Below are 24,637 nucleotides of genomic sequence, written 5' to 3'. Positions count from 1 at the left end.
GGAACTTCCAGGTGGTGGTGTTCCCATCTATCTGATGCCCTTGTCCTTCTAGATGGTAGTGGTCGTGTGTTTGGAAAGTGCTGTCTAAGGACCCTTGGTGAATTCCTGCAGTGCATCTATACATGGTACACACTGCAGCTACTGTGTGTCAGTGTTGGAGGGAATGAATGTTTGTGGATGTGGTGCCAATCAGGCAGGCTGCTTTGTTGTGTACGGTTTCAAGCTTCTTGAGTGTTGTGGGAACTGCATTCATCCAGGCAAGTGGGGAGTATTCCATCACACTCCTGACCTGCCTTGTAGATGGTGGAAAGACTTTGGGGAGTCAGGAGATGAGTTACTCGCCCTCAGGATTCCTAGCTCTTGTAGTATTTATATGGCTTGTCCAGTTTAGTTTCTGTTCAATGGTAACCCCCAAGATGTTGATAGTGGGGGATTTGGTGATGGTATGCCATTAAACGTCAGGGGGCGATGGTTCGATTCTCTCTTGTTGGAGATGGTCATTGCCTGGCATTTGTGTGGCACAAATGTTACTTGTCACTTGTCAGCCCAAGCCTGGATATTGTCCAGGTTTGCTGCATTTGGACGTGACTGCTTCAGTATCTGAGGAGTCGTGACTGGTGCTGAACATTGTGCAATCATCAGCGAACATCCTCACCTCTGACCTTATGATGGAAGGTAGGTCATTGATGAAGCAGCCGAAGATGGTTGGGTCAAAGACACGACCCTGAAGAACTCCTGCAGTGATGCAATGATGTCCTGGAACTGAGATGACAACAACCACAACCATCTTCCTTTGTGCTCGGTATGACTCCAACCAGTGGAGAGTTTTCCCCCTGACTCCCATTGATTTCAATTTTGCTAGGGCTCCTTGAAGCCACACTTAGTCAAATGCAGCCTTGATGTCAAGTGCAGTCACTCTCACCTCAGCTCACCTCAGCTCACTTTGGGTGTTCATCTCTTTTGTCCATGTTTGAACCAAGGCTGTAATGAGGTCAGGAGCTGAGTGACCCCCAGCTTGGGTCCTGCCAGGGCCAGTGAGCAGGTTTTTTCTAAGCAAGTGCCGCTTGATTGCATTGTTGATGACCCTTTCCATTACTTTATTGATGATCGAGAGTAGGCTAATGTGGCAGTAATTGCCAGGTTGGATTTGCCCTGCTCTTTGTGTACAGTACTTACCTGGGCAATTTTTCCACATAGCCGGGCAGATGCCAGTGTAGTGGCTGTACAGGAACAGCTTGGCTAAGGGCACGGCAAGTTCTGCAGCACAACTCTTCAGTACTATTGCTGGAATATTGTCGGAGCCCGTAGCTGTTGCACAATCCAGAGTCTCCAGCCATTTCTAGATATCACGTGGAGTGAGTCGAACTTGCTGAAAACTGGCATCTTTAATGCTGGGGACCTCCAGAGAAGGCCGAGATGGATCATCCACTCGGCACTTCTGGCTGAAGATTGTAGCAAATGCTACATTTAGCAAACGCCTTATCTCTTGCACTGATGTGCTGGGCTCTCCAATCATTGAAGATGGGGATATTTGTGGAGCCTACTCCTCCAGTGGGTTGTTTAATTGTCCATCATCATTCATGACTGGATGTGTGCAGAGCTTAGATCTGATCCGTTGGTTATGGGATCACTTAGCTCTGCCTATCACTTGCTGCTTATGCTGTTTGGTATGCAAGTAGTCCTGTGTTCCATCTTCACCAGGTTGACACCTCATTTTTAGGTGTGCCTGCTGCTGCTCCTGGCATGCTCTCCTGGACTCTTCGTTGGACCAGAGTTGATCCCCTGGCTTGGTGGTTATGGTAGAATGGGGGATATGCCAGGCTGAAAGGTTACAGATTGTATTCATGTGCAATTCTGCTGCTGCTTATGGCCTCATGAATGTCCAGCCTTGAGTTGTTAGATCTGTTCGAAATCTATCCCATTTAGCACGGTGGTAGTGCCACACAGCATGATGGAGGCTATCCTCATGTGAAGGCTGGACTTCATCTCCATGACTGTGCGGTGGTCACTCCTACCGATCCTATCATGGACAGATGCAGCTGGGGCAGGCAGGTTGGTGAGGATGAGGTCATGTATGTTTTTTCCTTTTGTTGGTCCCCTCACCACCTGTCGTAGACCCAGTCTAGCAGCTATGCCCTTTAGGACGCGTCCAGTTCAGTTAGTAGTGGTGCTATTGAGCCACTCTTGGTGATAGAGATTCAAGACCCCCCCCACCCCCCAAACAGTACATTCTGTGCCCTTGCCACCCTCCGTGCTTCCTCCAAGTGGCCAAATGTTGTTCAACATGAAGGAGCACTGATTCATCAGCTGAGGGGAGGCAGTACATGGTAATCAGCAGGAGGTTTCCTTGCCCATGTTTTACCTGATCCCATGAGATTCATGGCATCCGGAGTCGATGTTGAGGACTCCCAGGGCAACTCCCTCCCAACTGTATGCCACTGTGCCACCACCTCTGCTGTGTCTGTGCTGCAGGTGGGGCAGGACATACCCTGGGATGGAGTTGATGGTGTCTAGGACATTATCCGTAAGACTAGTCTGTGAGACAGCTCTCCCAATTTTGGCACTAGCCCCCAGGTGTTAGTAAGGAGGTCTTTGCAGGGTCAGTAAGGCTGAATATGCTATTGTCATTTCTGGTGCCTAGGTTGATGGTGGGTGGTCCGTCCTGTTTAATTCCTTTTTTGAGGCTTTGCAGCGGTTTGATACAACATTTCAGAGTCAACCACATTGCTGAGGGTCTGGAGTGACATTTGGCTGCAAATTTCCTACCCCTAAGGGCATTAGTGAACCAGATGGGTTTTTACAGCAATCGACAATGGAATTCCCGATTTTTATTGATTTCAAACTCCACCGTCTGCTGTGGTGGGATTCGTACCCAGGTCCCCAGAGCATTATGCTGGGTCGCTGGATTTCTGGCCTATTTCCACGCCATCGCCGCCCCTTCGTGAATATGCTTTCTTTATTGCAGCCTGTGTAAGGAAGTATTGAACAGAAGCCAAGTATTTTTTCAGAGACAGAGGCGAAATTCTTACATATGTTGAGTTTGCTAAATGATAAAAGCAATTACAAAGATGGTGTTTTGAAGGTTGCATGTTTTAGAAAATGACACATCTGCTTTTATTATATAACCTGTCAATGGTTGATTAATGAGACAAATAGGAATACAGGAGGTCATAGCTGGAAAGATACTTAGTGGAAAAGCCTCTCTATAATAGTTCATTTGCATAGACTGATTAAACACAGTAACCAAATGTCATTAGCTTTTAACGTCAATATAAAGAATTGGAAAGGTTTTGCAATAATTTTTTTGTTTCCTTCAGGTATTTCTTATGGGCAAACTAATAGTGAAATTGAGGCCTTGCATCAAGCATATTGTAACATTGATCAGTCTTTGGAAGGCACAGATGCAGGACAAAGTACATTGAATGGAAAAAGCACCAACTTTGTTCAAGATCTTCAGAATTCTGTTAAGGATTCAGCGAGGGATGTTTCTACTGTAGGATCTGGTAAACACAAAATTGAGTTGGATATAAGTTTTTCATGTTGCTCTGTGGAATCAGTCACTAATTGAGTTGATTCATAAGTGGTAAATATAATCACATAGATAAAAGGCTTTTGGATTCTTTCAATGATTAGCTCCTGTGAGTGTAGTAAGAATTTTTCCCAGCATTTAACCAGAGCCTAAGTTTTTTAAACTATAAGAGCATTTGAATCTAACAACCATATGATTTGCAATTTAAACCATTTATTGTGTCTGAGTAAATTTTTGACACATGCAATGTCTCTAAGTGATAGACATACAGAGAAATGTATACAGTTATCCTGCTTTTGTTCCGGATAGAGATGTAAACTCCATTGATCACTTTGATCATAACTCTCTCTACAAATTGTGAAAGAAAGCTCAAGTTCCTGAGAAGTTTCTAGCCACATACATTGTCTTTGCTGACTCACCATTGCCTGACAATGTAATTGTGAACACAGTCCGCCAAAATAAGAGAGTTCCCACAAAACACCAGATGCCTACTTGTTTACCATCCTTGCCCATTGTTTCACTTCCTATCTCTAGACTGTCTTGGCCACCTGGTTTCATAATGTGGTGACAAAATGAAGTCACAAATCACACATCCTGCACTTTAAGTAGAAGACAAACTGCATAGTCAACTAAATTGTACCCTGACACACTAATCCTTAAAGCAGCCTGAACATGAACAACTGTAGCCATGTTATTATTCATAGCCGCAGTAAAATCCACAAGCTATTTAAAAGTTAAAAAAGCCCCAATCAAATCAGTTTAAACCAAATGTTATATGCGTGACTAGGGTATCTTAGTAGACTGAGTTTTTTTTATTCATTCACGGGGTGTGGACTTCACTGGCTGGGCCAGCATTTATTGCCCATCCCTAATTGCCCTTCAGAAGATGGTGGTGAGCTTCCTTCTTGAACAGCTGCAGTTCATGTGGTGCAGGTACACCTACAATGCTTTTGGGAAGGGAGTTCCAGGGTTTTGACCCAGCGACAGTAAAGGAATGGCAATATATTTCCAAGTCAGGATGGTGAGTGATTTGGAGAGGAACTTCCAGTTGGTGGTATTCCCATCTATCTGCTGCCCTTGTCCTTCTAGATGCTAGTGGTCGTGGGTTTGGAGGGTGCTGTTGAAGGAGCCTTGATGAATTCCTGCAGTGTATCTTGTACATGATACGCACTGCTGCTACTTTGTGTCGGTGGTGGAGGGAGTTTGTGGATGTGGTGCCAATCAAACAAACTGCTTTGTCCTGGACGTTGTCAAGCTTCTTCAGTATTGTGGGAATTGCATTCATCCAGGCAAATGGGGGGAGCGTTCCATCACACTCCTGACTTGTGCCTTGTCGATGGTGGACAGGCTTTGGGAGTCAGGAGGTGAGTTACCCATCGCAGGATTCCTAGCCTCTGATCTGCTCTTGTAGCCACAGTATTTATATGGCTGGTCCAGTTCAGTTTCCGGTCAATGATAACCCCCAGGATGTAAATAGTAGGGGATTCAGTGATGCTAATGTCATTGAATATCAAGGGGCGATGGTTGGATTCTCTCTTGTTGAATATGGTCATTGCCTGACACTTATGTGGCACGAATCTCAGTCCAAGCCTGGATATTGTCCAGGCCTTGCTGCATTTGGACATGGACTGCTTCAGTATCTGAAGAGTCGCAAATGGTGCTGAACATTGTGCAGTCATCAGCGAACATCCCAACTTCTGACCTTATGATGGAGTATTTCCAAATCCACCACTTTAAATGTTCACTCCCTCCATCAGCAGCGCACGGTGGCTGTACTCACCAAGGCTTCTTTGACAACAGCTTCCAAAGGGATAAAGGGTAGATACTGTAATTGGCGGAAAGTTTTTTTTTATATTTGTTCACGGGATGTGGACATCATTGGCTCAGCCAGCATTTGTTGCCCATCCCTAATTTCCCTTGTTCAAAGGGATTTAAGAGTCAACCACGTTGCTGTGTGTCTGGAGTCACATGCAGGCATACTAGAGAATCAGATGGGTCTTTATGACAACTGATAATAGCTTAGTGGTCATCATCGGACTTTTAATTCCAGATTTTTATTGAATTCAAATTTGCCATGGTGGGATTTGAACCCGGGTTCCCAGAGCATTACCCTGGGTCTCTGGAACGCTAGTCCAGTGACAATACCACTATGCCACCGCCTACCCTTAATGTGATTAGTAGTGTCCCCAAAGATCTATTTTGAGGCCTCAACTATTCAGCGTTTGTTAGCGACTTAGATAAATAACTTAGAAAGCCACATATCGAAATTTGTAGATAACCCAAATAGAGGTGGTATTGTGATCAGTGTATGCATACAGTTACAAAGCAATATTGATAGATTATATGAATGGACAAAACTGTGGCAAATGGATTTCAAAATAAGAAAATGTGAAATCATTCACTCTGGACCTAAAAAGGTAAGGGCAGGGTACTTTCTGATTGGGAAAGGATAGAAACAGTGGATGTCCAAAGAGACTTGGAGGTTCAGGTACATAGACCATTAAAATGTCATGAACAGGTATAGAAGCTAATCAAAAAGACAAATGGGATGTTGGACTTTCTATCTGGAGGATGAAGTGCAAGGAGGTAAAAGTCACGTTTCAGCTTTACAAAGCCCTAGTTAGACCACACCTGGAGAACTGTGCGCAGTTCTTTGCATCACACCTTAAGAACGGTATATTGGCCACAAAAGGAGTATAGCATAGGTTTACTAGAATGATATCTGGACCCCAATGGTTAAGAACATAAGAAATAGGAGTAGGAGAAGACCATATGCCTCATTGAGCCTACCTGCCACTCAGTATGATCATGGATGGTCTTGGGCTTCAACTCCACTCTCCCGCCCGCTCCCATTCCCTTGATTTCCTGAGAGGCCTATCTCAACCTTGAATATATTCTGTGATGGTGCATACACAGTTCTATGGCATACCTTCAAAAGATTCATCGCTTTTAGTGAAGAAATTTCTCCTCATCTCAGTCATAATTTATCAGCTCCTTATCCTGAAACTGTGCCCCCTTGTTCTAAATTCCCCAGCTCTCAGTATCTACCCTGTCAAGCCCCTTCATAATCTTGAATTTTTCATTCTTTTAAATGCCATAGAATATAGACTCAGTTTACTCAGCTTCTCATCATAGGACACCCCTCACATCACGGGCCAATCCAATGAATCTTTTTTCTCATTCATTCATGGGATGTGGGCATCGCTGGCTGGACCAGTATTTAGTGCTTATTGTTCAGAGGGCATTTAAGAGTCAACCACATTGCTGTAGGTCTGGAGTCATATGTAGACCAGACCAAGGAAGGACAACCAATTTCCTTCTCTGAAGGACATCAGTGAGCCAGGTGGGTTTTTACAACAACCGACAATGGTTTCATGGTCATCATTAGACTTTTAATTCCAGATTTTTATTGAAGTCAAGTTCCACCATCCGCCGTGGCGGTATTCAAACCCGGATCCCCAGAGCATTACCCTGGGTCTCTGGAATACTAGCCCAGTGATAATACTACGATGCCACCGCCCTCCCTTATGCCATCCCCCCCCCCCTTAGTACTAACTATGCCACCGCTTCACTGTATTACCTCCATTATGATCTCCATGGGGAACCGAAAAGCAAAATTATCAAATTTACTGAATCACCCCCAAATGAAAAAATTAACACCAAAATTTTACTTTTTGCAATTCGTACATTAAAATGAATGCAATTCAACAAGTTAAACATGAATTAACAGGCAAACAATACTTCAAATAAAAGGTAAAGTTCACTGTAAATAGCCAATACAACAAAAATACATTCTGCCTAACCACAAGCAATCCCAGTAGTCCCTACTGTCACGAAAATGCCTCTATTTTTAAAAAATGATTGTTCAAAAAACTTACAACTGACTTGAAATTCGGTACTTTAAAAAAATGAGACTGTAAACTACTTTAAAATGTGAGGCCACCGCCCAAGGGGAAGGTGAAAAAAGCAAACAAGAACCCCACTCTGAAAGGAAGTGTGAGGAGAGAGACGTTTCAAAGGAAACGTACAGATTGTTACGATCCCCATTGAGGTTACCCCTGGACAAGCCTGATCCAGAGGAACCCAGCTTGATAGATCGTAACTTTTAATTTGTTTGTTTAGATATATACAGAGTAGCTGCTGAATGGAGGCACAGGAGTCAGCTTATGAACTTTTAACAAAAGAATAAAACATTTACTCAACAAGAAAAAGTGAACTGTATTACAATAATCCTTCACCCACAACTATGCTTTTACAGATATACACAGATTTGTAAGAATAATACAAGTTACAAAAGCTATCTTATGCTTTAATATTCACAGTAAGTACATAGTCCATGCAAATCTATGGCACCCTGTGGTCAGACACACCACACTCTGAAACTAAGTGACAAATGCCACCTCATCCAGGTGCTGTGGATCTCTCTTCAACTCCCCCAGATGCTTGTTCCACCATGACTCAACCAGTCTTGCTGAACTCCGTCCTTTATACAAGGGTTTCCAACCTCCACTCTCCAAGAACTCACCTTGGAATCTTCTCCCAAGCCATACTTTATCTCAGATGCCTTCCCCAAGGGTTCACCTCTAGGGTTTTGAACACTCCTTCTGATGTTCCTCTTCCCTGGGTCACGACATGCATTCAAGCTGTCTTCCACGCACTCTCTCTCTCACCAGCTCAGCTGTCAACAGTACCACTGCTTCACATGCCCATAGCAAAGAGTTACAGACCTTCAATTGTCTCTTTGGACCTTCTTACCTCTTGCAAGCTGTTGTCACTTTAAATCTGCTTTCTGCAGCTTTTGTCTCTTTAAATATCAAGCTTGGAGCCTTTCTCTCTCCCCTCACTCTTAACTTCATTTAACAGGACCCTTTCCAGGCTCCTATCCTTCCTTTTACTGGAGGGTCTTCTTTGAACTTTCCCTTCTTCCACTCCCCTGGATTTTGGGGGGTTTTCTTTAGCTTTGGACTGGCTATCTGTTCCCTTTGCTCCAGTCTCTCCTGACAGCTACGTTCAACCAACTTTAGCTTGGAGCTGGCTATTTGCCCATTCTAGGTGGCTTCCGTTTGGCACCTGTCTTCCAAACCAGCTGAATTCCAACAGCTTCCAAAACAAACTGTTGTTTATTTAGCTTTTCAGTGTATCTGTGGGACCAACCTGCCTCTCTGGCCCCCTGTAGCTAGGCATCAGTCCAATCCTTCCACCCTTGTGTTTGCTTAACTTGTTAAGTCATAAACTCCCATAAGAAATGCAAGCAGCTTCTTAAAGTGAAACTAAAACTCAATTTGACATTTCTTAACACACAGATACAGAAATGCAAATCAAACTTAAACTTTAAAGCTAAAACTCGTTCCTAACATTCACAAATACCAATATAACTTACTTAAACTGATTAATTGGTTTGTCACCTCATTTGCTGCTGCAAGCCTTGTAATTTAATTGTCTTGTTGACTAATACATATGCTGTGACTGTACTTCAGAAGTAATTAATTGGCTCGGAGTTGTTTTGTGATTTTCTAAGCAGGTTAAATATGCTAAATAAATGCAAGTATTTTTTCTTAAAAATATATTAATATCTGAAATGGATTAGAAATTGAAAGAGGAGAAGCAATTAGGACACACTACTAGAATGTCTCAGCAAGTGCTACATCTACAATTAAACATGGTGGTTTCTCCTATTCCTGAATGATCAAAGATTGTCAATCTGCACTTTATTTCTCAGATTTGCTTACTGTGGAAGAACTAATGAAACCTATTAAAGGGGAAGCTCTTGTTCCAAGAGGATATGACTTAGTAAGGTAATGTAAGTTTTTTTTAAAGGTCAGTTGGACAATGTTAAATGCAAAAAAGGTGATATCTTTAATATATGTCTAGCTCTGTGGAAATGTTACATCAGAATGTAAAATGTTTTAATGGTAGTCAGCATGACCCTTCTGCAGAGGCTCTGAATCAGAGGTTCTGAAAGATCTGGATGCTTGTTGATAACAAGCTAGCTTCACCGTTGACTTGAATGATCCAATTTGATTTAACAACCTTGGAAAGGATATTACTAGAAGAAACCATTATGTTCAATTTAATTAATTCCAAAAGTCCATCCAGGACAGCTATTTATCATACCCCTCAATTTCTTTCTCTGTCAAATATCTGCTATTTCCTTTTGAATTTACTGGCACTATCTCCTGGCAATTTTTTCCATACATTCTGCACTTTTTTTAAAAATATACAGTGCTCATTTTCTTACTTATAATTGTTGGGACAGATTTATCTACCTCTTTGTAGTACAGCATGTGCTACAGTAGTACAGTGTCTTTTTCAAATGCTAGACCTAATACATATTTTCAGCTTTTTCTACTTTGGGTAGAATTTTCTGTGCCCGCCGGCATTGGGCGTGATAGGTGGCCTGAGCAAACAATACGGCGCAATCAGTTTCACGACGACGGCAAGGCAGGTCACGATTGTCTGCTCAGCCCACCAACGGCGGGCCGTGCTTCCTGCCATCGGTTGTTAGGAACCTCATTGTAATACATCAGCATATCGTTATCAGGCTCGCCAGGCTCTTGCACCCCCGCTGGATTGTCCGCCCATGGCGGCGGGAAAGCATGCCAATGTATTTCACAACAGCACAGAGGCAACGTGTATTTGGCGGCCTGCACTTTGGGGAAACTGGAGGTGAGTGCACAGCTACGTTCTGCAGAGCTTGCCAAGGTTGACTGTTGCCTTGCAGGCTTCTGGGGGGTGGGGGGCGTCGGGATTAGGTGTCACCCTGTCCGACTGTTGGCCGGTTTGGGTGGGGGGGGGCGGGGGGGGGTTGGCGGTGATGATCGGGGCAAGTGAAGCCTTGCTTCTGAGGCAACTTTTGAGGGCATCGGGGAGTAGGGGGAAAGTGCAGCCTTGCCATTGAGGTGACTGATGGTGGGGGGAGGGTGGTGGTGGGGAAGGGTAGCCCTGCTGTTGAATATAGCGCACAAACATTCGGGATGGGGAGGCTGGTTGGGCAAGGGAAGTGGCCACCATTCGGGAAACCTGTAGAAAGTGACCATTCCTTTGCAACTGAGACAGCTCAGGCGCAGCCACATTGATATGATTGAGGTCGGGCTCCTCACTTATCTGTCCACTCAAGCAACACAGAGGCCATCAAAGTGCCACCAAGTTCTGCAGAGCTCCCCACCACCACCACCACCCAGCACAGACTGCAAATTCATGAGCACTTTAGTGGACTGCAGAGCAATTGGACTGCACACATTGTACAATCTCCTCGTTAAAGCTGGCCATGTAGCAGTCACTATTAGAGGTGCTCACAGCCTCTTGCAATATCAGCATCCAGGTTGGACCAGTCTCCCCCCCATGGTTCAAGCTAACAGGGCAACCATGCAGCGCACTAAACTCTGGCCTTCCAAGTGGTGGCCAGCACTCTCCGTGAAATGTGAAGGGACCTTCACACTTAACCAGGACAGGTTCTTTGTACACCCGTGTTAACTGCGTGTCTCTCTCTTTCATCCTGCAGGAGGAGTACATCAGAATCATGGAGCCTGATGGTCTACAGAGCGCGAAGAAGATGGAGTAGAGTGCAACTGAGTTTCCTGGCTGTGCAGAGGCTGGAGCAGCAACCTAAGGAAGAAGGGGCGGCTGGAGCTCCTGCACAAGCCGCCAAAAAGCCACAGCGAGCCGTTGCTGCTCAGTGCCTTGTGACACCCAGGGTCTATAGATGCCGCCTTTATTCCTGCAGATGGCCAAAAATCAGTGTCGTTGAAGACAGCACATGTCTAGGGAATTGGGTTGTTCACACCTGCCATTTACTTCAGCATTTGGTGCCACAGGAACATGGGGGGGTATCCACTGCCAGTGGCTGTGAAATGACCACAGCACTGAATTTCTATGCCAGTAGGTGGCTCCTTTCAGGGCTCCACAGGTGACCTCTGGGATCGCTCAAGCCTCCACCCACAAATGCATCCATGAGGTCACAGATACCATCTTCACAAGGGGACACAACTTTGTGCATTTTGCCTGGGACCAGGACCTGGACATGCAAGAGTGATTGGATTCACCCAGGTCTTGTGTTTCCCACAGGTGCAGGGTGCGATTGACTGCATTCATGTGGCACTAAGATCTCCATCGCAACAGACGGCGGACTACATCAACTGCGAGGGCTTCAATTCGTTGAATGTGCAGCTGGTGTGCGACAATCAGAAACGCATTCTGCAGGTCTGCGTACGGTTTCCTTGGAGTGTGTACAACGCCTACATCCTCAGTCAGTCACAGATCCCTGCAGTCTTCCAGGTCGACAGAAGCTGCAGGGATGGCTCCTTGGGGACAAGGGCTACCTGCAGAGGCCGTGGCTGAGGATATCCATACGACAGCCTCAGACTGCAGCAGAGTGGTGGTATAATGAGGCTCATGCTGCAGCTCGCAACTTGGTGGAGCAGACCATCGGGATGCTGAAGATTTTGTTCCAGTGCCTGGACTGGTCTGGTGGAGCCCTGCAATACAGTCCACAGAGGGTGTCACGCGTCATTGTCCGCTGCGCCATTTACAACCTGGAGCTCTAATGGGAAGAGGAGCTGGCTGAGGGGGAGATGGACGAGCTGCATGTCTCTTCCGATGAGGAGGACGCTAACAGGGATGAGGCTGAGGAGATCCTCAGAGGTGACAATGACAAAGATGAGGCCTTCACACTGGCTAGATGAGGCAGGCGTGCTCAGGAGGCCCTCATAGCCGCTAGATTTGTAGAGAATGATGACGACATGCAGTGAGGTGACCCCATAGTTCCTCACATTGCATTTGTGAATGATTGACTCCAGTCTGGCTTATGGCAGCGCAAATAACCTCTGTGCCCGGGCTCGTGTCACGGAGACGCAGTGGAGGCCCTAATAGTTGCTCGATTGCAGGAGGATGATGACGACATGCAGTGAGGACATTCTGTAAATCTTCTCTCAGCCTCAGAATGCCTGACTTCTATTTGGCCAAGGGTAGCTCGCTTGCACTCCATGATCAGGGTCATATCATAGAGACGCAACCATGAAACTTTAGAAGCATATGATGCTTTGTCCACCTTTGACACCTGAGCCCTCCGGAGCTGATGCACAGCATCAGTGGTCACAGATGCTGAAGAGATGGGGGCCACCTCCGTAAAGGTGCTGAGAGAACGAAAGAACTCTGCGGCACCGGTCCACTACATTTGGCAGCAATGATGAGCACCACTGAGGCGCAGGCATCAGAAATGCCTCCAGGGAGTGTGAGTCTGAAGGCTGCACAGAGCACAGGGAAGAGGCCCTGGACTGAGACATCTGCCTCTGTCTTGTGCAGAAAGTATTCACATTTGAGTGACAAGAACATGGCTCATTAGAACGAGGAGCCATAGGCAGGGAGACATTCTTGACAATAGTGAATAGTTTATTGACGTTAGTGAACAGTATGTACAACTGATTAACACCCGTGCCCAGGCTGTGCAATTAATTCTCCTTAACTATCCTAACCCTGCCGCTAAGTCTTGGTGCTTCCTGGACATCCAGAGCAGAGGTGGAGGCATCCTGCTGACTGTGATGCCCTCTCTATGATGACTTTGGTAGGCATCCTCTGGAGTGCCGAGACTTGGAGTGCCTTGGCCTGCTTTCAGGGTCCTGTGTGGCAGTGGCACCCTCTTCAGCCTGTGGAGCTAGAGCTGTTGAGGTCACAGGAAGAGGGAAGTCGGATGGGCCGGACACACTCGGAGTCACCTGGATGCATAGGCCCAGAGTGTGCACCTGCAGATCCTCCTCTCTGTAGGTGCCAAGGGCCACTGGCTAATTCCTTGAGGAGCAGGGGTAGCTGGAGTGAGATCAAACTGCTTAGCATCCATCTCGCGTACACAGTGTTGGAGGCCAACTATGACAAAGTCCTGCAACAAGACCTCCCTGGCGGCCGCCATCCTACCTTGATAGCCAGCGCTATCACCTCAGCCTGAAGGTGGCCGGACTCCTCCATTGTGCCTTGCAATCTGAGGAGTGCAGCAGACATTCCTTCCTGATGTTCCCGAGCTTGCCTTTGCAGCTCCAGGAACTGTGATATGATCGAGTCCAGAGGCTCATCATCAGGCTTGGACTCAGCAACGTTCTGACCTCCCAACAGTCCTCTGAGTGCCAGACACCTGGGAAGTTCCTATCGCCACCTGTAGTGGATCGAACAGCACGATGTGCTCACCAAATTGTGATCCTGGAGCTAATCTAAAGCTAGGTCCCACCGAGGTGTGTGTCTCTGCGCTGGTGCAGGGTGTGAATGAGCGCTGTGACTGGACTTCGGGGAAGGTGCCTCCAGATTTCTCTTCAGAAGTTTCTTCAGGGCTTGATTGGAGATCTTGGGTCATGCACTCTGTTGGCTGTTTGGCAGATGTGCCTGTGAAAGCACGGAGAGATAATTAGTGCACGGCAGTGGCCTGTGAAAGAGGACACATTACTCACGGCATGGTTGTCTGATGAATGTACTGCTGGATCCTCACTTGGTAGAACAGCACTGACCTCACTGTCAGCACAGGACTGGTCCAGATCCTCGCCTGCCAGCTGGATGGCTCTGTTTTCAAAGTCCATGAGGACCTTGATTTCAGGCATTCTGCCACCGGTCTGTGACCTCTCTCTCTTGTCTGCCAGCTTGTCCTGCATGGATAGAGATGGAGAAAGTGTAAACAGGACACCTGCCAGGCCAGATGACAAGTATGCCTGGCCTGTGTGGGAGTTGAGTGGTCCCTTGGATGGGATGAGGACAATAACGGTGAGTGTGAGAGAGTGAATGGTGATGTCCCTTGAACCGTTAGTGAGTGCGGGCCCTGTGGATGTGTGTTGGGTTTGTGAGTGTGTGAGTTGAGTGATAAGATGAGTGACTTACCCCGGCGGAATGGAGGAGGTCATTCATCCTCTTGCCGCACTGGGTGGCTGTCCTCTTTTGCAAGGCGTTGGCACTGACCACCCCTACCACCGCTTCCCAAGCCGGGTTAGCGCTGTTGCTGCCTATTCTGCGGCCGGTGTGAGGGGGGGTGGTGGTGTTAAGGATATCCCAGAGGGCCTCCAAGGCATCCAAAAGCTGCTTGAGAGATGCATCGCTAAACCTAGTGGCTGCAGTCTCCTTCAGATTCAGGGCCATGTCTTCCAAGTGGCAGTGGTGCTCTGGAAGCACTGAGATGTGTGCTTGCGGCTGGACTTTAAACATGGCAAACGGCATGATGCAGTAGTGGGGTGATGGCAGGTGGGTGAATGAGAGTCTACCTGCCATGGAATCAGCATGTTTCCTGGGAGTGCATAAATTATGAGGCAAATTCGGAATGATACGGCGTGAAAACCCGCTATTGCAGCTGGTGGGTAAAACATTGTTTTACCTGCCCGCTACTGCATATAGTGAAAATTTGGGGAAATTCCACCCTTTATTTCCGATTTTCAATTTTTTAAATCATAAATAGACTTGATGGAATTAAAATATTTCTATGAAAAGAGACTATGTAGCCAGTAATGCTTTTATTGGTTTTTAATGTAAGGGATTAGTGGCAAGTTGTGTTACTTAACTTTCATTCGGCATTTGTTTCCAAATTGCACAAATTAAATATTGATATTTTCTTGTTCACCCCACTTCTGCAGTGCAAATGCACAGCAGGGCAGTGAAGCAGCAGAAATATTCAGAAAACTGATGGCTAAGGACTCCAACAGTGCTGTTCCTTCTGAGTCAAAGCTTGACTCCAATCATTTATCTAGAAGACAAAACACATACCAAGAATTACCTGAAAGATCATTCAAGGAAAACAAGAACCGCATGGGTAGCAATTGTGTTGATCATGTGGAAGCATTAATTAATGAAGTTAAATATGACTCTGCAACCAAACATCATCTTACAGCTTCTGCTTCACAAACTGTTCCTCACCGAGATGATCAGGTACATGTGATTAATTTATGTGCTGTACAGGTATTTAATTAGGATCCATTTTAGTAACTGGATGTTTCTAGGTACTCTCAGTAAATACTGTGCTTTGAAGTAATTTGTATTAATTTATTTTCTTTTTATTAGTATTACATGTCCCTTTGGATAAGTGTTTATGTTCATCCAGTGACAGAATAAGACAGGACAAGTTCTCCTGAGGCAGATAATAATGGATTTAGATAGAATTTAGTACTTTAACAATTTATCTTCATGCCAGTATCAGAGAAAGGTACCACACAATGCACTACAATATTTACCAGCTAGTATTACCTTGAGTTGTAATTTGTCATCCCTTATCCATCTTCCAATCACCTAATGAACCTGTAAAAATTGCAATAATGGGAAGTTAACCATAAGACTACAGAAAAAGTTTCTGTGTTCATAATTATGCATTAAGTATTTTTGAATGTTAAAAGTTTGCAAAATCTCTGAGACAGTGCCTGTCTGCGATTATTTTGAATGTAGACATGCTTTGTCCCATCATAGGGTGAGAAGGACAAATGCTTCGTAGCAATCTGTTTGATGCAGGCAGTGGCACTGAATAAAATACTGCCTCAAGAGTGATATGTGTCTTGTTTGAAATGTTAGGTTTAGTGAGCAATGAACTCGAATTCTTTAAAAGGAGTATTCTAACAAAGGATAGATATACATTTGGAACTCTTTCCCATGAAAGTTAGCAGATGCTAGGACATTTAGAGCTTTCAAGATTGAGAGAAATTTTTGCTAGGTAAGGGTTTCAACGGGGTTATGGACCCAAGTGTGGAAATGGAGTTGAGATAAAGCTCAACATTATCTAATTATGGTGGAGCAGGTCCAAAGAGCTGCTTAGCCTGCTCCTCTTAACTATTCAGCAAACCCTCAGCAGGAATTGCTATTGAGTGTACAGATCTTACATTGACAACATTTTATAAATCAATAAATTGTTCATGAATTGCTCACTTGACTGAGGAGATGGGTCATGCAGTGGGGTAAAATATTTTCCATTTACTGCTGCAGCTGAGTTTGAATCAAGCCACAGATAGGTGGAATATAAGTTTTAAGTGTCTTTGGATATTTTTCTAAAATAAAATCATCATGTGCATGCAAATTGTTGTGCATTGCTTAACTCCCTGCTAGCTGTAAAATGCCCAAGAAAAATTAATTGGTTCCAATGGGCCTGGGCCCACAGCAGCAAACTCCTCAAAGTTCAGAGCTAATTGACAGCAAGCTTCAAGTTTTACTCAGGCACCATAAGAATGATCACTATGAAGAAAAGCACTAGAGTAGTAAAGTCAGTGTTATTGATTTGATGTCAACATTAAGTACAAGAGTAAAAACAAGATCCCATTTGTAAGCTCCTGACACATATGGAAAGGTTGGAAGGGTGGGATTGCGATGCTGGGAGCAGAGTGGAGGGGTCCAATGACTTGAGGAAACCCGGCAGTAAGTGCAACATGTCTGTCAGTGACTTTTTAATCTACCCTTGTATTACAATATGATATCCAGTTTTTCCAACCATCTAGTATGAGTGCAGTTAAAGAAACTGATTTGAATTCCAATATTTAAAAGGCCACTCCAGATATGCAATTTGATGAAGCTGGTAGAAAAATGAATTTGCAGCATGGTGTCTAGATATTCGAAGGCTGTGCCCCATCTTAGTAATGCCTTCCTGGATATAATGCTGGGGTCTGGAAGAGCCTGCAGGAAATAACATTCCTACTGACAGAAAAAGAAGCCTGCTGGTAAATAAAGAAGAGTGTAGTAGGAGTTTTCCCGTCAGGTTAGTGGCGGAAGTGTGGTGTCACACTGGTGGTGTCACACTGGTGGTTTCAATGCTGAAAGTGTTTTGATAATCTCAGCAGGGCAGGAAAGAAGAGTACAGTGGCGCATTCACCCAAATCCTAATGTTCCTATCATCCCAATCTGCTCACTTTGCCTTCTCAAGTTCCAACACTTCATCCCTCACAACAACTTAATGTACAGGTATGTCCAGTCCTCTCGCTGTACTTCCTAACACCCCATCTGTTCATCCACCATTGACACTCACCCTTATCTTTATGCAATGTCATTCATGCCCCTCACTCATAGTCACCCTCAATAAATGCTCCCTATTCATCTGTTCAGTACATGCTATTTCTCTCACTCATATGTCTCTTCCTCCCCTCCGTTAGGAGAGACCACAGAATTTGAGAGAGATAAGCAAAGAACCAAAGGTGACACTCCAGCCATCTCTCTGCTGACAGCTGCAGAGGAATTGGTGCTGGACGTCAGTGGAGTCTCACATGCTTAGCTGTCGATGATGGGAGCCTGCCAGCTACCAGTGACAGACTTGAATATCAGCCAACCACAAGTCATTTTGACTTGATATCAACAGCGAGTTAAATATGATCATGTGCATAATGATCATTATTGGTTTAACAGTTCTGACTGATGTCACAGGACCTTCAAGCGTCTTGAAGGTCTAGGAAATCATGGACACCTCAAAGGAAAGTACTTGCTCTGAGGGTGCACTGTCAAAAGATTTAGTCAGACCATACACCAGCTCAAATACTCGTGCTTGGCGGCACCAGTATGGCAGATAGTTGGGTTCCACCTATGACTCGTTCATCACAAGTGAGCAAGAGCTGATGCAGACCAGGACAGCAGTAGAGAGTCCACTTCAGAATCTGAGAGATGCTGCAAGTCCTGTCCGTTTAAATGTAGATACTGTACTTTGGGGATCATCAGTAAAGTGGACAATTCAGAGCAGCAACAAAAATAAATGTGATATACTACCAGGTGTGCTGGGCACACAGGGCATGCATTAATCCAATTAAGCCATGCAGGCGCAGATCCTACTACAAGCCCAATTTTAAAATAATTTCCAATAACATTATACACATTAATATCTCCAGGCCACAGATGCATACATGTGAAGGGAGGGCTTTTTGCCAGGGCAGGGAATTATGTAAACTTTGATTCCAGTGATGCCAGCCAATGGTGCTTTGGAGCTCCATCTGGCTTTTTCATAGACCAAGGATATCACTGACTGCATACATATGCAATTAAGGCACCCCCAGATCACTCAGGAATATTATCAACCTCAAAGGCTTCCACTCCATCCATATGCAGCTGGTATGCAACTACAAAAAGATGTTTATGTAGGTGTGCGCAATATTTAGGAATAATCCGCAATAATTCGCATTATGAGAAGGATGTGATTGCACTAGTGAGAGCGCAGAGGAGATTTGCCAGGATGTTGCCTGGGCTGGAGAGTTTTAGTTATGAGGAGAGATTGGATAGACTGGGGTTATTTTCCCTGCAGCAGAGGAGATTGAGAGAGAGGGGGTGGGGGGGGTGGTGGGGACATGATTGATGTGTATAAAATTATGAGGGGCCTACTAATAGATAGGGCAGACACAGGAAGGAACTTTTCCCCTTGGTGGAGAGATCAATAACCAGGGGGCGTAGATTGAAGGTAAGGGGCAGGAGGTTGAGAAGGAATGTGAGGAAGATTTTTTTCACCCAGAGGGTGGTGGGAATCTGGAACTCACTGCCTGAAAGGGTGGTAGAGGCAGAAACTCTCATAACATTTAAGGAGTATTTGGATGTGCACTTGCGATGCCATGGCATACAAGGCTATGGGCCTAGTGCTAGAAAATAGGATTAGAATAGTTAGGATTATAATAGTTAGCAACCTGATAGTCTCCCAACCTCGGACAGCCCGCTTCTACCTCCTACCCAAAATCCACAAACAGGACTTTCCCGGCAATCTGATCGTGTCAGCCTGTTCCTGCCCCACGGAACTCATTTCTTGCTTTCTTAACTCCATTCTCTCTCCCCTTGTCCAGTTCCTTCCCATCTACATCCATGATTCCTCTGACACCCGACATCATATCAACAATTTCCAGTTCCTTGGCCCCAACCGCCTCTTCACCATGAACGTCCAATCCCTCTACACCTCCATCCCCCACCGTGGTGGTCTGATGGCTCTCCGCTTCTTCCTCGAACAGGGGCCCGAACAATCCATATCCATCTTTACTCTCCTCCGTCTGGCTGAACTTGTTCTCACTGAACAATTTCTCCTTCAACTCCTCTCACTTGCTCCAAATAAAAGGTGTGGTTATGGGTACCCGCATGGGCCCCAGCTATGCCTGTCTCTTTATAGGGTATGTGGAACATTCCTTGTTCCAGTCCTACTCCGGCTCCCTCCCACAACTCTTTCTCCAGTACATCCATGATTACTTTGATGCTGCTTCATGCTCTTGTCTGGACCTGGAAAAATTTATTAATTTTGCTTCCAATTTCCACCCCTCCATCATTTTCACATGGTCCATCTCTGACACTTCCCTTCTCTTCCTTGATCTCTCTGTCTCAATTTCTGGTGATAGACTGTCCACCAATATCCATTACAAGCCTACCAACTCCCACAGCTACCTCGACTACAGCTCCTCACACCCTGCTTCCTGTAAGGACTCCATCCCATTCTCTCAGTTCCTTCGCCTCCATAGCATCTGTTCTGATGATGCCACTTTCAAAAACAGTTCCTCTGACATGTCTTTCTTCCTTAACCAAGGTTTTCCACCCATGGTGGTTGACAGGGCCCTCAACTGTGTTTGGCCCATCTCCTGCGCATCCGCCCTCACACCTTCCTCTCCCTCCCAGAAACATGATAGGGTCCCCCTTGTCCTCACTTATCACCCCACCAGCCTCCGCATTCAAAGAATCATCCTCCGCCATTTCCACCAACTCCAGCATGATGGCCACCACCAAACACATCTCTCCCCCCCCGGGCGACATTCCGCAGGGATCATTCCCTCCGGGACACCCTGGTCCACTCCTCCATCACTCCCTACACCTCAACCCCCTCCCACAGCACCTTCCCATGCAACCGCAGAAGGTGCAACACCTGCCCCTTTACTTCCCCTCTCCTCACCGTCCAAGAGCCCAAACACTCCTTTCAAGTGAAGCAGCATTTCACTTGCACTTCCCTCAATTCAGTCTACTGCAGTCGTTGCTCCCCATGCAGTTTCCTCTACATTGGAGAGACCAAATGCAGACTGGGTGACTGCTTTGCAGAACACCTTCGGTCTATCCGCAAGCATGACCCAGACTTCCCTGTTGCTTACCACTCCACCCTGCCCTCATGCCCACAGGTCCGTCCTGCTGCATTGTTGCGGTGAAGCTCAACGCAAACTGGAGGAACAGCACCTCATCTTCCGACTAGGCACTTTACAGCCTTCCGGACTGAATATTGAGTTCAACAATTTTAGATCATGAACTGTCTCCTCCACCCTCACCCCCTTTCCAATCCCCCCCTTTTTTTTCAATAATTTATATAGATTTTTCTTTTCCCACCTACTTCCATTATTTTTAAATGTATTTCCATCCATTGTTTTATCTCTATCTTTTAGCCTTTTTCGATTCCTTCACCCCACCAGACCCCCACTAGGGCTATCTATACCTTGCATGTCCTGATTTCTACCCTTTATTAGCACATTCCTAAGATAATATCACCACCTTCAACACCTCTTTGTCCTTTTGTCTATTTTTACTTAGTTCTGTTGAAGAGTCATAAGGACTCGAAACGTTAACTGTGTTCCTCTCCGCAGATGCTGCCAGACCTGCTGAGTTTTTCCAGGTATTTTTATTTTTGTTTTGGATTTCCAACATCCGCAGTTTTTTGCTTTTATCTTAGAATAGTTAGGTACTTGTTTGACCGGCACAGACTCGATGGGCCTTTTTCTGTGCTGTAGACCTTTGTGACTCTATTTATGACTAAATTGATGGCCTGATTTTTGCGCACTTCAAAGTAGACTTACCAGCTAGCTGCTCAGAAACAATGGATGCCACTTAAAGCATGGCTGATTCCCTGTCTCCTATGGAACTGCAGGTCTGTGCAGGGCAGACTATCGCTATTCCTGGTGTTGCTCCTGCTACTCGTCTGAGGTCCGAATTAACACAACACAAGTGACACCCATGTCAACTTGATAGATCAAAGCTCCAAAGTTTGAAATCAGGTGTACAAACCTCCAAAGCTGTCAAAGTAATGTCCAAAGTATGTAAAGTGATCTCTAGTACAACTACTAACACAAGAACTCAGCTGTGAAGTTTCAGTACTTGGTGACATATTTCCCTGTTATATTTTCAGGCCCCTCAATTGTCACTGTGTTTTTGCATTGCTTTGACTGGTGAGTTCCAGAGAGCTTAGCAAACTCATGGACCCACAGCTAATTTCAAGTGCATGTTAATATCTCTGTAATTGAGCGATTAACATATTGAAATTGACAACACCCCTCTCCCGGGGGTAGTTGCTCACATGCAGCCTTACACACTGCAGTTAAATGTGGAAGTCGGTGCATTGTACCTGGCTTCCCATTGCCACCATTTCCCCAGTTTTAGCCCCCTACACATGTTCCCAAACCCACACATTCCTGCACATTAAAATTCAGCCCTTTTTATTATTCAGAAAGCAGTAAGATCTCCTTTGCTTGCTCAGGTGCAGGCAACTTTTTAAAAAACATTGTTTTGTATTTGGGATAGTTCGGTCTAAAGATTGATTTGGTGTTAATTCTTGCCAGATTTGCTGGATAATAGATTAGTTTGTAGATGTAAAATTGTATTTCAGTTGACTAGATGAATATATTCTAATGATGCTTCATTTCCACTTGTGGGCATTTATGCATTTTCTCCACTCTTAAGATAATATCATGCTACATTTTGTTATCAATATACAGATTTCAGCCAAGACCAAAAGCCCTAAACTTAAAAACAAGAAGCCCTTTGGTGGAAGCTATGCATCTGTCAAGAGTTCAGGATATGGTAAAATCAGCCCATTGAAGAAAGAATGTCTTGGTTCTGATGAAAGACAAAATCATTTGAGTCCATCAAAACAAACTGCATCAATTAAGTGTGTTAAAGCCAGGTTTCTATCTGAGCATACAAAAGGTAAATTGAAAGGTAAGATTTTTTTCTGTGATCTAATTGTTTTTTAAGATTATTTATTGGACTACCAAGCTTGACATTTATTGCCTGTTATGATGTGGTAGGTGATATGCGCCAGGCAGACTAAATCCATCAGGGAAACTTGGCCACACCATCACAACGGTTTTGCAATTTGTATTTATTAGGAGAGGATTTGTGCACTGAATTCAGAAGTAATGAACCCTCTAACACATTTAGTGATTTTAAAAATTAAAACATTTATTAACAAAAGAAAAGAATTCAAACACAGATATAACATTACAGTTACTTAATACTATAACAAATCCCAAAATTCCTAATTAACCTGATTCCAAACTATACTCCTGCTTTAAGGCAACAGTCCAAAATAAATTTTAAATTTAAATAAGCAATTCAGCAAGGTTACCACAGCACCCACACGACAATGGAATTCCAAAGGCTTTTAACACAACTTTAGTTACTGGACACAGCAGACATCTGCGAAAATGGCTAGAGGCTTTTGCCCAAGGCTTCTTTTCATGGTATACCATTCAAGATATTACACAGCCACACTTATGTGGCCTTCCATCCTTATTTACTTATGTTTCTCTCTCTCTTTAATGTGTAAAATCCCATTGTTCTCCATGTCTTTGGAAATTTACTTTTCCGATAATAAAATCTTTCATGTTGTCCTTATGGTCAGTACTTTTGGGAAAAATCAACGTATTAACCTGCCTTATTTATTTTATTAATTATAAACATCCTACCTTCTGTTTGAAAACCAAGCACCTCTCCACTTGCCTTAAAATACAAATTTAATTTGCACCCTATCTCATACATTAGCATTTCAAATGCCTGTTGTACACCTACCCATTTTGATCAGTTAAGTCAGTACATTAAGGCCCGCCCAGCAGCCTGCCCGACTGGAAGTGCTATGCGCTTCCTGTGCGGGGGGTGGGGGGGTGGATTCCCCATCTGTCAAAGTGCGCTCTTTCGCGCATGTGCTCGTAAGAGCGTACATCTCCCTGAGACTAAGTATTGTCTCAGGGAGATTACTGACAGTATAAACACTTGAAAAATATAAAAACTATTAACATGTCCCCCTCATGTGACAATGTCACATGAGATGGGACATGTTAATAAGAAGCACATAAACTTTATTACAGTTTTTAAAAACAGACATGAAACCTCATCCCGCCAATGAATGAGGTTTCATGTATTATCAGAAGCCCACTGGGTCTCCTGGCCTGCCTGCCAGCAGGTTGGATGGGCAGGGTCTTTAATTAACTTAATTATCCTATCAATGGCCTTAATTGCCCATTGACAGCCAATTTTGCTGTCTACCCGCCTTCCTCGATATTTAAATGGACCGGGATGTCGTCGGGGGTTCCTCCCGATGTCATCCTGCATCATTTTCCCATCGGCGAGTGGGCCCCTCCCCCAAATCACCGACAAGAAAATTCTGCCCTAAACTTTTGATAATGCGTCGACAATTAGATTTTCTCGTCCAGCCACATGTTTAATTTGTAAATTAAACTCTTGCAGTAATAAACTCCATCTGAACAGTTTTGCACTTGGGCCTTGAAATTCATCGAGAAATTTTAAAGGATTGTGGTCTGTATAAGCAATTGTTTCTGACAAATTGCTTGCAATATAAACCTCAGTGCTATAATACTAACACCAGACCCAGAGTCTCCTCTTCGATGGTTGAATATCTTTTCTAATGTACACTCTGCTTTCGTGAAAAATATCCTATCGACTTCTCAATTCCTGTTTCTCCATCTTGTAACAATACAGCACCAGTACCCACATCACTTATGTCAGCTGCCAACTTAAACTGCTTGACGTAATTAGGTATTGCCAAAACTGGTGCCATAGTCAGTACCGTTTTCAAACTGTCAAATGCATTCTGACACTTCTGTGTGCATTGAAACTTGTTCTTTTTTAATAGTTCTGTCAATGGAGCAACCACACTGCTAAAATTTGGTTCAAATTTCCAGTAAAATCCACTCATGCCCAGAAATCTCAAAACTTACATTTTGTTGTAGGTACAGGAAAATTCACGACGGCCTTTACTTTCACATCTCTTGGAGTGACCTTACCATGTCCGATGGTATGACCTAGATACGTAACTTACGCTTTTGCAAATTCACTCTTAACAAATTCACCATCAAATTAGCTTCTTGCATCAATCAAACAGTTCTTTTAGATGTTGTAAATGCTCCTCCCACGTTTCACTGAAACTACCAAGTCATCACTATAAACAGCACAATTGCT

At 44.6% G+C, this 24,637-nt stretch overlaps 1 protein-coding gene across 5 annotated transcripts in view; it reads left to right on the top strand.

Annotated features, from left to right (window-relative positions):
* Positions 1-24,637, top strand: part of cep162 (centrosomal protein 162) — a 137,491-nt gene that overhangs the window by 31,432 nt on the left and 81,422 nt on the right. For 4 of the 5 annotated variants that reach the window (XM_041188619.1, XM_041188616.1, XM_041188617.1 and 1 more), the window contains 4 exons: positions 3,318-3,503; positions 9,249-9,324; positions 15,124-15,415; positions 22,156-22,378. In XM_041188619.1, coding sequence (XP_041044553.1) covers positions 3,318-3,503; positions 9,249-9,324; positions 15,124-15,415; positions 22,156-22,378 — 777 coding nt within the window. The remainder of the gene's footprint in view (positions 1-3,317; positions 3,504-9,248; positions 9,325-15,123; positions 15,416-22,155; positions 22,379-24,637) is intronic. The other variant, XM_041188618.1, reaches the window with a different exon arrangement.

This window comes from Carcharodon carcharias, chromosome 5 (assembly GCF_017639515.1).
Source record: "Carcharodon carcharias isolate sCarCar2 chromosome 5, sCarCar2.pri, whole genome shotgun sequence".
Classification (NCBI taxonomy): domain Eukaryota; kingdom Metazoa; phylum Chordata; class Chondrichthyes; order Lamniformes; family Lamnidae; genus Carcharodon; species Carcharodon carcharias.
Note: the sequence above shows the minus strand (reverse complement) of the source record. Positions and strands in the feature narration are given on the sequence as shown.